Source organism: Macrobrachium rosenbergii, chromosome 51 (assembly GCF_040412425.1).
Source record: "Macrobrachium rosenbergii isolate ZJJX-2024 chromosome 51, ASM4041242v1, whole genome shotgun sequence".
Lineage (NCBI taxonomy): Eukaryota > Metazoa > Arthropoda > Malacostraca > Decapoda > Palaemonidae > Macrobrachium > Macrobrachium rosenbergii.
Genome location: NC_089791.1, coordinates 20,088,388 through 20,102,914, shown reverse-complemented (window position 1 = coordinate 20,102,914; position 14,527 = coordinate 20,088,388). Strand labels below are relative to the sequence as shown.

At 37.0% G+C, this 14,527-nt stretch overlaps 2 protein-coding genes across 5 annotated transcripts in view; both read right to left on the bottom strand.

Annotated features, from left to right (window-relative positions):
• The window catches only part of Syx8 (syntaxin 8), a 28,007-nt gene extending 24,185 nt beyond the window's left edge, over nucleotides 1–3,822 (bottom strand). For both annotated transcript variants that reach the window (XM_067094937.1, XM_067094936.1), the window contains exon 1: nucleotides 3,546–3,822. In XM_067094937.1, coding sequence (XP_066951038.1) covers nucleotides 3,546–3,565 — 20 coding nt within the window. In that variant the 5' untranslated portion in view covers nucleotides 3,566–3,822. The remainder of the gene's footprint in view (nucleotides 1–3,545) is intronic.
• Nucleotides 3,823–5,900: 2,078 nt separating this feature from the next.
• Nucleotides 5,901–14,527, bottom strand: part of LOC136833174 (ABC transporter G family member 20-like) — a 105,938-nt gene continuing 97,311 nt past the window's right edge. For all 3 annotated transcript variants that reach the window (XM_067094929.1, XM_067094930.1, XM_067094928.1), the window contains 10 exons: nucleotides 14,188–14,352; nucleotides 12,942–13,042; nucleotides 12,324–12,519; nucleotides 11,971–12,163; nucleotides 10,209–10,336; nucleotides 9,910–9,980; nucleotides 9,523–9,611; nucleotides 9,169–9,345; nucleotides 8,430–8,556; nucleotides 5,901–7,752 (listed from right to left, as the gene is read on the bottom strand). In XM_067094929.1, coding sequence (XP_066951030.1) covers nucleotides 7,581–7,752; nucleotides 8,430–8,556; nucleotides 9,169–9,345; nucleotides 9,523–9,611; nucleotides 9,910–9,980; nucleotides 10,209–10,336; nucleotides 11,971–12,163; nucleotides 12,324–12,519; nucleotides 12,942–13,042; nucleotides 14,188–14,352 — 1,419 coding nt within the window. In that variant the 3' untranslated portion in view covers nucleotides 5,901–7,580. The remainder of the gene's footprint in view (nucleotides 7,753–8,429; nucleotides 8,557–9,168; nucleotides 9,346–9,522; nucleotides 9,612–9,909; nucleotides 9,981–10,208; nucleotides 10,337–11,970; nucleotides 12,164–12,323; nucleotides 12,520–12,941; nucleotides 13,043–14,187; nucleotides 14,353–14,527) is intronic.

Here is a 14,527-nt window from a genome sequence, read left to right as displayed (position 1 = left end):
ACACACATCCAAGCATGAGCAACTCTTTTGGTTGCCCTCCCAGTTTCAAACCCATGCCCCATCAAAATTCTGTGTAGAACCCTGACGCATGCCAGAGTACTCATGTTTATGCTAATTCTTGAATGAACTCCAAAATCTGCCAAGGCCAATGAAATAGTAGAGACCACTTTCATACAAAACTTACCATAATTAACTAACATACTGATTAAGATCAGTAGAATAAAAAGAAAAAACTGCTAATTAATATACTGATCAAGATCCCTAAATAAAACAAAAGAAAAAATTGCTAACACACTAACAAAGTTAAACTAAGTTTTATGTCTACATAGCAGTTAAATGTATTAAACAGAAAAAGTTCTTAAAACTTAATGGTAATAAGTCATGATTAAAGCAATACAGAAAGGGAAAACCCAAAATTCCTTAAAACAATCTAACTCAACAACATACTAAAACCATTGTTTTAACTCTCCTTGCACGATCAATAACCCTGAAATTTTAAGAATGAACTGCAAAATTATGTGGAATTTGATGGCAAGAGGAAAAACTACCAGGACAACAAAATCAACAGTAAGGATTTAAAGTACAAAATATAATACCAACATAAAATATTTATCTTAAGGATACCAACCAAAGTGTGGAAAGTACCAGTGAGAGTGCAGGGTTTCTACCTTGTGGCACAGGTTCAATCACCCTTTACAACATATAATTAAGGAGTCTGGATTATAGAACTGATCTAGCCATTGAGATTACCAAATATATCATTACACTATTGTAAAGCCATATTTGTATCCTTTATGAATAAACTAGTTCAGTATATGACAAGTGATTAAGTTATACAACATATCTGCAGTCATTTATCAAAAGTATGACTGTCATAGATTGCTCTTGTATCTGACCTACTACTCGTAGAAATATATAACACAGGTTACAAATCCAACTAGAACAGTCTGCAATTTACATATCACTGTAAGAGCTGTTACATACCTTAACCTACCCTATAAATAAAAAGGACTGAAGTAATGAACTCTTAAAAGAAATTGCCACGTAGTTACCTGATAACCAAACTCTGCATACATATATTTTAAAAGTTATCCTAATTTGCAATAACACAGGTCTGAAAACTTCTGCCAAAATGTTATCCCTTCAGGTATATAAAAACTTTTATGACATTTATCGGACAATTCTTGGCCTATTGAGCATAAAATTTTCATGATATAAGTTTAACATAGATGGAAGAATAATAGTCTGATGCTATGTACAGTACATTAAGTTTTAAAATAAAGACTTCTGAAACTGGAAATGCCTGACTGTTAGAGGATGTGCTGCTAAGCTACTTGGAAGAAGGTTTCACGGCTGCTGAGCTCAATCCTAGTGTTGTCATCTAACAGCAGGAGAGGAAAAGTGCCTGTAATTAATTTTGATGATCCTTTTTCACTAAAATTTAGTGATTCATAGTAACAAACAATATACTGTACTACAAGAACTACAATGGATTTTGATGAAAAACTTAATATGACCACCTATTTCCATCACTCATTTACAGTCGTAACTCCTTAAGGATACAAAGCTCTCAAGGAAGAGTACTCATGCTACAGTTTAGATTAGGTGATGTTAGGTTGGGCTATGTCCTTTTCATACATACTGCTCTTGATACAGTTCAGAACAAGGAGTGTTAGATTAGGCTTCCGTGATGATAGGAAGTAGGCCTACTGGTTCGCTGCTATCCTCTAATTAAGACATCTTGAACATATGCATTCCTGGCATTATTTCTACACATCCTTCTCTTGTATCTTGACTGTAACCTAGGCTTGACTCTACTTTACCATCACTCTTGGCTGTACTTAATCATTATATATTACTTTCTCACTAGGCTATGGTACCCTCTACTTTATTAGATAGGTATAAAACAAAATGGGAAAGGCAAATAACAATGGTTTGTACTAACAAAGATTAAAACACAGCCAGCTTAGGCCTGCCCTAATAACCAGAAGATAGGCCTAAACACCATGCAAAACCAGTTGAGCATGGGCTAGGCTTTGTTTATGTTTCAAGCCAGATATAAGAAATAACCATCATGGAATACTATGATTCCTCACCAGCAGTGAAACTTATATCCCAAATGACTGCATGATGGTAATGTTAGAGTTTTTTCCTTGTGGGTTATGGGGATCTAGTGAATAATAACTTGCGTATTTATCAATAAAAATATGAGGGCTTGCAATCACCTTATAGGTCAATTACTGTTGATTTGAATAGATTCCATAAGTTCATGGACATTATCTGAGAAGTGATAGGTGCCTGTAGCACATGCATTATACATTATAAGTTTTTCTTTTATGTAATAATTACCTACGAGTATCAACTAGCCTAATTAAAACTTCATAAATTCTTATGCTAAAATATCTGGATGCTTTCAGGCTTTGGGGCATCTTTCACATCAGTTCCTTCAGTTTAACAATAGCTGTTTTATGCATAAGATGTGCTGATGGAGATCATATATAATACTGTATTTTTTATCTTATAAATTTTATTTCATACCTTGTGAGTGCAAAACAACTTTTTGTCCCTCTCGAGGTAACCCCTTCTAAGGATAAATGCCCCTCCTCTACCACACAAATTCTGGCTGAATCTGAGTCAGTTACTGGGATTGGGACAAGAGGAAATATGTGACCTTGCTGTGTACCTCCTAACCAATAGTAAGGGGGGATTCAAGGGGTGCCCCCTTCCCAGTTAGGACCTGGTGAGCAAGGTTGGGTTGAAATGAATTTCTGTATTTCACTTCATGATTTATGGCACAATTAGATAATGTTTGAATGGGATCCCAGCAGAACTTCACCCTCCCAAAATGGTACAGATGCAACACCCTAGGTTAGTTTATATTAGAGAATTTAAGGTTGGGGTGCATCCCCAAAATTTTGCTGTGATGAATGGTGCTGTAGAAATTAGGTTTGGGATCTTCCCCCTGTTCAGGTAAGGACCCAACGCCATTGGTAAAAAAAAATCAGGATGAGTTTAAGTAATTTACATTCTGAAGTCATTACCCTTATAGTTTAAAGTGTTTTGAGATCGTTAATGAATTATTTAAGATACTGTTAACGTGTATTTTTTTAATTGTTTGTCTTGTAGCTTATTCAAGACCATACCTATCAGTGCCATGGACTCATTGCTGGTTATCCCCTTAAAAACCGTAGCTTCAAAACAAAGGCCCCCTAGGATAATAGGTATACAATGATGGTCATTAATGCATAAAACATGAAAGCTAACCACTGCAAAAAATCTATGGCCACTCTAGGCTATTTGGCAAGAAATTAAAGAATGACAGCAATCCTAATATTCTTATAACGAACAATACACCAATGAAGCCTCTATAATTCTACAGGGAAGCCTAAACTCACCTTGGCTTCAAGACTTCTGGCTAGCCTATGCTAATTGGTTTAGTCTAGGTTAGGCTTATCCAAATTTCACCAACTCAATCAGCCCAAAGGCTACTAAGATCAGGGAGAAGCCTAAATACTCTGCTTACGAGTATGAAGAAAATACCTTACCACTTGTCTATAGATTTCATCTGATACGGCAGGGACTTCTCTGAGGACTTGGAGTATCGTATCCTACGACAGACTATCAGAAGTAGGCCTAGAAGGGGCTTTAAGCTTCGGTGATTACTATAATGCTATTACTTTAAAAACCTTCTATCGATGTTATACAGGATTATCCAAAAACAAGGTTCTTCAGGCCTAGAAAGTCACCAACACAATTCGCTTTGGTTATCAACTGAGCACTGCTATCCTGAACGGGGTGTTTGTTGTGATTACAGTTCATGTCATCGTTTAGTTTACCGATACGGAGTTCACTCATATGATTTTGACCAATAGAAAACGAGTATTCAGCATTTATTTTAAGGTATCCTTATGTACTGTAAAATGTTTAACATTGCTTGCGTTGTTGCATATACTGTTTGCAATGAAGCATAATTCCACTTATGTTCATCAATGGCTCATTAATCATCCCCCTCTCGGTAAGCATATTTTATTTCATACTGAAGGAAATCATAAAGTACCAGATAACTAAGACAAATACTTAAAAAAATAAAGCTTATAATGTTCGAATAAAACTTGTTAAAACAGATACTCTTTTACCTCCAAACTCCTGAATGTAAAACAGACTACCAACTTGGATTTGAACTGAAAGTACTGAGCTTACATGAGTTATAAAATGTATTCCACTACCATACTATTTCACTAACCAGGTTATCTTTTTCCTCTTTTCATACAATTAGTAAATACAAAACATCGTTTTCCTCATTTTCTCAAATGACATGTTTACTCTCTTATCTATCTGGATGAAGTGATTTGCCATCATTTATCAATTTATCGTGTTTCTTTCACCGTATTCTTCATCCCATTCTAAGATCAAAGCTGAATTACTCCAACTCAAAGTTTTGGGTATCCTCTTCTCTGAATTTATGTTGAAACTTTGTTAACTGTTTCTTTCAAACTCTGTGTATTGCTACTCTTGATTTGAGCCCAGACTGATATTTCTCGTTGCCGCAAACAAGAAAACCCATAAAAAGGAAGTTAATGCTTATTAAGCCATTCCTAAATACTGTCAATATTTGGCCTAATCCTCATTTTCATGGTTTCAAATCTCAGACTCTCCATTGCTCCCCTAACGTCCTCACCGATCACTTCCCTAGGCACCTTCAATCTTGCATCATACAACGCTGCCTTCCCTTTATTCTTCCCATTCAGCAAGTCTTCGAAACACTCACTCCTTTGACCCAGGATTGCATTCACTTCATTCTGAATCTTCTTCCATGCGAAATATTCTCTTTAAGCTTTGTTCATATTCACCCCTCTACCGCCGTTGAGTTGGAGTACTGGAATAAAAAATTTAGGTCACAGGGCAAGCTCCAGGACCTCATTCAGTACTTAAAATAATGTTGAAAAAAATTGTTAGGAGAGAATAGGAAGATGGAAGAGAATATAAAGAGATGTACAGTAAAAGAAATAGAAGGGGTGCTACAAAGAACCTCAAGAAATGCCTACAGTGCACCGTGTGAAGTGCATTAACGATACTAACCTTTTACAGAGACCTTCATTGAATGCCTTCATTTCTGCTTCGCTGTCCTTCCCATCCTATTATAATCTGTTAATGACCTCTTCTGTCATGCACCTGTTCTCTAAACAATGTTTTCTTCCTTCATTAGACCAGTCATATCATCATCTGCTACCTACCATTTTCATTCTCTCTTCCTACCCTCGTACACCCACAAACTCTACTTGCTGATTCTATGACTCCTTCAGTTTTACATACTCCTCATACATTACTTCCACCTTAGACTAAAATCTTAATCAACTTTCAACATCTTTTATATGTTCTTCTCACTTCCTTCTAATCAGATTCACTAGTCTTAATTACATTTACTGCCACATTTTCAGGCCATTCTCTCCATCTTAAACTTTTATCAATCATAATCTTTGTTTCCAGAAAATAAAGGTCAGATGTACCTCCGTCTACTCTTTACAGTCTAACAAACTTCTTTCCTTGCCATTTTCCCTCTTTTCAGCTTTACTATGATTACTTATTTTGGAAACCATACATTTCCATACACATTTCTACGGGACTCTCTGTCGTCTCATTTACTCCAGGAACTCTATACCTATTATAGCACAAAAAAACTGTAATAGTGAATGGAATGGAAAACAATTTGAATGAAAAAGTTATTTCTGGAGTGTCTGAATCTCTGCCTAATTGCATTTTCAGATTATGAAAGGGTGGTTGTGCTAAGTGTTTTAAATGTGAAAGTAGATGACCAATATATATAAAAATTATTATATAGATTTTATGCAACCAGAACATTATGCAATGAAATTATGTAAGGGAGACAATAAAGTAAGAAAGAAAAATCAATATTCAAGCCTTTAATTTTGAAGATGTCACATCAGCATTTTGTTAACAGAAGGGATTTTCTCCTCGCATATGAACCATATTCAATATGGTATAACACAGACTCTCGTTGATAATAAATACATGCATAAAAAATATTTTATTAATAAAAATACGCATACATACACAATATTCTATATATATAGGAAACGAATTTCGCAATCTGTAAGCAGCTGAGCATTCACAGCCAACGAGTGGCCGCACATTCAAAGTTCATAACAACATAAAACAGAAGTGTGATTTAGTGCATCAATATTCCTTATCCTTAAAAAGGGTCTGGATACACGAGCACTAAAAACGTCGTGTTGCTGACGCCATCTGACGCTGTCTTTTACAGAGTGAGGTATCTTCCCATGCTATTCAGTGGAAAATCACTCATTTGGACTACACGAGCATTACTAGCGTTACGTTAAGACGCGTTACGTGGTGCCCAACTGCTAGGACGGCACCATATAGGCAAAGACCTATGGGCTCCTCTACAACAGTACCAGGGTCCAGATGCCACTCCACGCCAGTACCAGGAGCGACAGCACAAGAGATGTTCGACACAGATAAATTTATTTGTGAAGTTGAAAGCAGGCCGGCATTATATAATGTCAAAATGAAGGATTATAGCAACCGAGAAACAAAAGCTAAGTGCTGGACTGAAATAGGGATGGCAATGTTCCCAAACTGGAATGACTAGCCTGTCACACATCCTACTTGGACAGCATCCATAATGAACTAAACATGCTTGTTTGATACTCAGTAATGCTTCAGAAATAGCGTTCGTGTAGTCTGGCCAAAAACTTAATGTTAGACAGCGTCAACAACGCGACGTTTTTAGCGCTCGTGTATCCAGTCCCTAAGAGGGAGGCAAACATAGATATGGAATCATTGTCTCCATATTATAACTGGAACACGAGTGGCACTTGCCGCCTCATATCACATCTGTGGAGTGCCAGGGTAACCATTGGCACTCTCTATTATATAATCTTTGATCATCTTCATCACTTGACCAACGGTTACGCGAAGGAGCCATCACGAAATGAATGCCCCAAGTAATTCTAGATTATATATCTTGAACTTACTGCTCCACTAGCTTCGTCCTCAATCTCATCGGATCATTATCCTCGGTACTTCGTCCTTTCACATTTCTTAAACTAATACAATGCGAACCCCGTACTTCTGAATCTCTTTTAAGTTTTTGCCAAACGAACTTCAACCTTCAAGGTCTCTTCGGTAATATTTTAAGGAAATTTAACCTTCAACACAGAATTTTGTGGTTGATTCAAGACAATACTGGTTGAAGTAATCAGAGGAAAAGTATTTAGTTAATTGTTTGGTCACTGAAGACAAGATTTTTAAAGAAATTATTTACAAGTTGGAAATAAGATAAAACGACAATTTCTCACACGGTAGCCCTCTATGATATATCACAGCTTTCAAAGACTCGTTTTATTCTAAACTATCTATCCCAATAACATATCACGTCTCTTAATTATTGTCTTATGAGCCTTTTCTCTCTATATTTTTAATGCAATCCCTCCGATCTCGTCAAACCACTTAAATTTACTTTTATATACATAAACATTCCATTTCCTCAGATTTCTTACGGTTTATATTGTTCCATCTTTACGCAAAATCTTTTGCAATCATTTCCTAACTTTAACAGCAATGAGGGTGATGCCTACATGAATGAGGAGCCAAACGAGAGTGATGATATATCCCAGGTACACAGTGGAATAGGTGATGTCCCAGCCCCTATAGAGCACAGCACGGATGGCGTCGCAGGCGTACGTCTGAGGCAAAACTATGGCTATGTACCTGCAATTGTGATTGGGGTAGATTAGTACTTCGTTCCCGTACAGTTTTTACGTATGATGGAAAGAAACGTCATGTAGAGGACTTTACTGTTCCATGCGATGGAAAACCTCGAAAGTTTAAAAGAAAAATAAAAAGTTAGGCTTTTTGTAAAACTATATGAAGAGGTCATTTACAAACTTCGCTAATTTATATAATTAAGAGACTTAGTTTTTCTTTTTTTTATTTTTCACAGAACTGTATAAAGTTGTACAAGAACTGTTATTCCATATTATAAAAAAAAAAATCTTATGTATTTTTACACAAAAGGAAAAGGCGAACTCTTCACAGACTCAGAAATTCTATTTTTGTGAACACTAGGCAAGGCAAAAAAAAAAAAAAAAAAATTTTCTTTCCTAGATAGTGACCCCCAAGGGTTTTAACCCGGTATGTATCCACCTTTGCGGCGTGTTTAGAACAAGCTCGTTGGGAATGACCGTAAAAACATAAACAAAAGACTGTAAATATCATAAAGATAATGACCCCAAAGAAATATTAGTCCTAGATAACGACCCCCGAACTCTGTCGGGGGTCACTATCTAGGAAATGTCCTTTTTTTTCACAAAGATACCTGAAGAGAAGGCCATTTAAAAACTTTGCTACTTCACACAATGGTAAAACACACAAAAATTTTACTTCACCTCAGAGCTGTGGGCATGCCTTCCACAGGCCACACGATGCCAGACAGGAGGAGCAATGGATAGAAGATGCCCAGTGCCATTATGAGAGCCGTGTTCTCATCCTTCGACAGGGCTGACGTCATCAGACCTACTCACAAGAGGTTCTTGTTATCTAAAATTGTTTATTTACGTTGACGCTATATTTTATTTCAAGATATTCTAGGGACCATTGTAAAATTATCAATACATACCAGACACTATACCATAACTTAAGCATGAAGTATCTGTGATACTTCATCCTGTTGTGTTATACAGTTACAGTATACTGTATATTCACTTTTAATTGATATTCTGAATAGTTCATGCACAACTTTAATATCTCCCGTTTTACATTGTGGTTCTATTCATTCGTACAATGTATGAGCTTCCTGTGCTTCTACGTGTCCGTACAGCCTATCTATTATTCACCTTTTATGAATAGGTGGATAGACAGACAGGAAGACAGACAGCCTATCTATTTTCAACGGTCAATAAGCAAATGGACAAGACAGGAAGACAGACACATAGCAAATGCAGACAGGAGAGTAGACAGACATACAGAAAGTAAACAAAGTGAGTTTATATATGCATACTCGTCACCAAAATACTAAATAAACAAATAAATTAGCAAGGCTGAAAGCGGTAATTGGTCATAGTAAAACAACATACCTAAACCCCTGAAATTAACAGTGAAATAGAGAAGTATATAGGCAAGTCTTACCAAAAGTCATGCCACAGAGTCCTTGCAGGATCGAGATGAGGATGACCCACGCCATGTTTCCTTTGCAAGGAATCTCAAAGACAAGGAACATGAAGACCAGGATGAGCGCTATTTGCACCAGCATTACCACCATCTGGGTTGCCAGGAATGCCAACATAACTTCGCTCGACTGAACTCCTATTGTAATCATAACGAAAAAAGGGGGATTTCTCAGGGAGAATCTTTCTATTAAGTGCTCTTTGGCCACACATTACAAAACACGCCAAACAGAAAGCATATCTGTTTTGGATACGTTATTTTCTTGCTCAAAGTGAAAATACTACGATCTTGTAAGTCACAATCACGATCACTTACCAGCCACCCAAGATCTGTCAAGCAACCCTTCCTTCCTCTCAATAACAAATGACAGAGCTGTTAGTCCCACCGCCATAAAGTACGTTATTCTGAAAGCCAAACAGAGATGTAAGTTGCTAAAGGTATGATGGCTTTAAAAATTAGCTTTCCCTCAAAACCTACCCGGAAACATTAAAAGATATGGTAGTTATCCAGGGATTGATAACTTCAATACCCAGTTTTCCCTCTAAAACTGGAAAGGTAATTTTTTTTTTTTATCTTTTGAAAGGTAATATCAGAAACTGCTTGAAGGTTGGGAGCTTCAATACATATAAATTTTCACTGAAAATCCCGTCAAATATGGATGTACTTGTTAATAATGAACGCTTAAAGAAAAGAAGTACTCACGACAGAATGACTCCAGGTGCCATGAATTCTGTGAAAGTAGCCGAATTTGAGCCGTAAATTGGATCATGCACCTGAAGACGAAATAAGAGAATTCACGTTATTTCAACTTTTATTATTGTAGGCTGTTTGCTTGGAATGAATTTCTCAAATTTCACTTTCACTGCCATACATTCGATTCACTTCAAAACCATGAGTTAACATCAAGTACTATTGAATTTACACAGAAAAAGGTTCACGAAGCCAAATGACATTTTCAGTTCCGGGACAGGTACAGTATCAAAACCTATTTGCATCGTTACCTGCAAAGGAAGGGCAAATTTACTGAAGTCTGTCTTAGTAATCTTCTCGATCGTATCAGCTATTTCGAAGATGAACTTCTCCATGGACTGGAATATCTCTAACCATATTGTAATCGCTATTTGAGAGTCTGTAAAAACAAAAATTATACCACTAATGGCTCGAAGAAGCTGAAGTGCACAAAAAATTATAATGCTTTCCTTCCCTTTAAGATATGAATCTGCTTTATTTTCAAGTCTGAATAAGACAGAACAAGAGGCCACAGAGTTATAATTGCCATAATAACAAACAATTCCATCCTTTGGCTATGTAACATCATCCGTGCAAGTCGTCGTACTGTATATACCATAATAACACGGGCTTGATGGCGCGCAACACTGCGCTGGAACCTGGCGCTGCTCTTCATGTCTACACTACCCTCCCGATCCCCTATCTACCCCGGCCCCATCCGGGCTGGACAAACAGGACTGCATGAGGAGGGTGGATGTGTCATGTCTCCCCTACCCTCCCGATCCCCTACCTGCCCTACCCCCATCCGGGGTGGACAAACAAGAAAGATCCACTCGGATTTTATTATTACAGATAAAGAACCCAGACGTGCGTCTCATTATTTCTATTTCTATCTTAAGAATCCCACAAAGTTTTCTTAAAATATCATGCTCGCATTTAGATAACAAATTTAGATAAAAAATTGTATGGCCATGTGATACCAATTTCTAAAAAAAACTTATTTCGCTTACTTGCACAAATCCCCTGAAGCTTATCTCGTTCCCTAACCCTACTACGCATTCCTCACTCCTAGCTCCCAACACCAAATCTCTAGGCTTGCGAGGTGAACAACAGCTCCATTTTCACCTTTCTTGAACCTCTGTTTCCCTCAGGGGGTAGACTTAACTCAGTCTGGTTTTCACTGTAGGCAAATGTAATCAGTTCGTTGCTTACTCCTTCTGGATGATTGAGTCTTGTTGGTTCTGCCGGTGGTACCACAGCTCCGGTCAACGGGTCTGATGGGGGTTCCTTGTCGCGTTCTGGGAACCTGCTGGTCAACAGTACAGCTTAAAGTTTTTTTTTTTTTTTTTTATCAGGTCCCACCGCATCAAAGGCGCTCTGTCAGATTTGCAAACTCAACTTGCCATATACACAACATTAAAGAAACTTTCTGTGGTTTATTCGGCGAACCCCATCTTGATTGTCAAGGCTACACTGTCATAACACTCAGCGAATAAGAATCTTCCGTTTTTTCTTGAAGCCGTAAATTCAAAGGCTCTTAAGCCAACATTCGGAGTAGATCTTATCTCAAATAACTTAAAACCATCTGTGGGTAGCCTTGTATCGACTCCATCCATTGCCTCTATTATACATAATAGTCTTTCAAATATTTTGGACTTCCTGTCTTGATAGCTTGGTGAGTCATTGCACATATTTTAAACATTATTCTGACTGTGATAGGTTGGCAAGACACGATAATGAAACCTTCGGACTTGTTGGCCACGGCTATAGGTCCAGACTTATAAATTTCCTTTTCTTAGTTTACTCAACTTTATTAAGTTCGGTCCTATTTTCCCAAATTATATTGCCCTCATCATAATGATCTGTGATAGATGTGCTACTCAGACTAAGGGCCCAAACCTTGTACAGTTTTGCATTTTTGCTAGGCATATACAGACGCGTTTACTGGCCTGTGATCAAGACTTTAAAACCTTAAACTGAGGATAAATTTAAGAATTTTAGTTTTCTTCGACGGTAGATCATCTTCGAACTTACTCGTATTATCCAGATAAACGTGAACTTTGCTGTCCTCGGTGACGTTCTTTGGATCACAAAAATAAGTTGTTAAATTTTCCGGGCCGTAAATGCAAATTAAATCTAACGTGAAGTTCTTATGAAAGTGGATGAGACCCCAGCTTTTCCCATCGACCACTGACTGATGGCCTTCATCGAAGCTGGAGTAGTTTACCTGTAGAAAAAAAAACTACAATTTAATAGATCATATCACGAGAGGAATAATACATACTGTACATTACCGTTTTTGACGTGTTTCACGTCAGTGTTTCAGGATATTAATTTATAATATTTTCTTATCCAACAAATACTATTGATGCAAGAGGACGACGTACCAGATTCAGCGTATGATGATTGAGCTTGTGTAAATAATCATTGGAGAAGGATATATTGGTAGGAAGAAACGGCGGAACGGGGATACCCGGATCAAGATTCACCACGGCCATGTTCAGATCGTACGGAGTTCCACCAACAGTCAGGCAGAAGAGCGCCGTTTGTAGAGGCGGCATCAGGAAGGAAAAGATGAGAAACCTGAGGGTGAAGTGAAGACGCGAATAACTTTTGATGAGCAATGGTGGCCAGTCAGACTAACTACGCATAACCCCGGCTACTCGCAGCTTTGGAATGGAATGGAATATAAAATTTAGGCCAAAGAACAAGCACTGGGACTTACGAGGTCATTCAGTGCTGAAAGGGAAATTGAGAGTAAAAAGAGTTTAAACGTGCAACAGAAGGAGAGCCTCGCAGTTGCATTATGAAACAATTGTTAAGAGATGGTGGTAAGTGAGGTGGAAGAGAATCTGAAAGGAGGCACAGTAAAAAGAATGAAAGGGATTGCAGCCAGGGGCCGAAGGGACATTGCAAAGACCCCAAGTAATGCCTACAGTGCACCAAGAGAGGGGGGCCAAACATTTGTTCCTAGAATCCGGACAAGCAGAAAGTCACAACCTTACCCTAAATTTCTCCACAGTCTGATGAAGTTTTTGATCAGCAGAGCCTTGAATCTCCCTAAGGAGAAAAGTCTCTCGTATTTCGACGTGGCAATCCAGGGAGACTTGAAAAGAAAAGAGACGAGAGCACTTGAAAGAGATTTGTCGAGTTATTTATTTATTTATTTTTTGGTTCTGTTAGAAATACACGTCTGTCAGCTTAGCTTCCACTGAATGCTTTAACTAATCAATATAATTTGTCGAAGGGATGACGTATGTACTTAGAAGAAATATTTATGAAAATATTTTTATATTTCTTTTTAGAAAAAAGTCGGCTGTTATCCATTAAAGTTGTAATCAAACACCATTACAATAAGCCAAAATTTATTTGTCACGTCTTTTCAAAATAATAAGGAATGGACATAATCTACTGACACAAATTTCTTTACCAGTTCTGATCGAAAAATAAAAAAAAAGTAAAGTTGATACCTACTGAATGTAATAATTAATATATCTTAATACACGTTGAACAAGAAGTAAGGTAATAAGAGTGATTTTATCAGAAAAATTGTTTTCAAAACAAGGGTCAAGCAGGTCTCCATTAAATCTTTCGAATGAAATATCAACAAAATATGAATAAAAGAAGAGACGTAAGCTGCTGAAACATTTTTGAGGACTTGTATCTGGTCTGAAAGTGAAGTTGAATAAGATCAACCCTAGTGCCATTTGATTACCTTGAAAATAATATCTACCTATCCATGTAAATGTATATATAAAGATATATGTATACATATATATTATATAAAATACGTATACATAATGCATACAAATAATATATATAAGTATATATATACTGCATACACACACATATATATACTATATATATATAATCTTATAATATATATATATATATATATATATATATATATATATATATATATATATATATATATATATATATATATATATATACAGTATATATATATATATATATATATATATATATATATATATATATATATATATATATATATATATAATTTTAAATGACTATAACGTTCGCCTGAAAATTTCAAATCCGATGAATGATTTTGCACCATTATTACAAGACAACACAGATATAAGAGATTATTTACAACAGACTTCCTTCTACGAGTTATACCGGAAAGAAAAACGGATACCGTTGACTAGCAGCTTAATATTTGTTAAAAAAAAAAATAAATAAAAAGCACTCTAAAGCACGAACATTTCCTACTCGAACGTCACTTACCATACAGACGTCAGTATGTTCCGAGTCTCGCAGCATCGTGTGTCCCGTGACCTTGTTGACGTCCGCCCACAGGGCAGAGGTCACTCCTCTGGCCTTCGGTAAAGTGCCAGGGGTATTGCTCTGTGTTACTGCTACGGCAAGGTCCCCGTCGTAAGCAGGATTGACCTGAGAATGGAATGGAATGTAGAGTTCAAGCGACAGGCCGAGCACTGGGGCCTATGAGGTCATTCAGCGCTGGAAGGGAAATTGAGAGAAGGTAGGTTTGAAAGGTGTAACAGGAGGAAAACCTCCCAGTTGCACGATGAAAAAATTGTTAGGAGAGGGTGAATAGCATGATGGA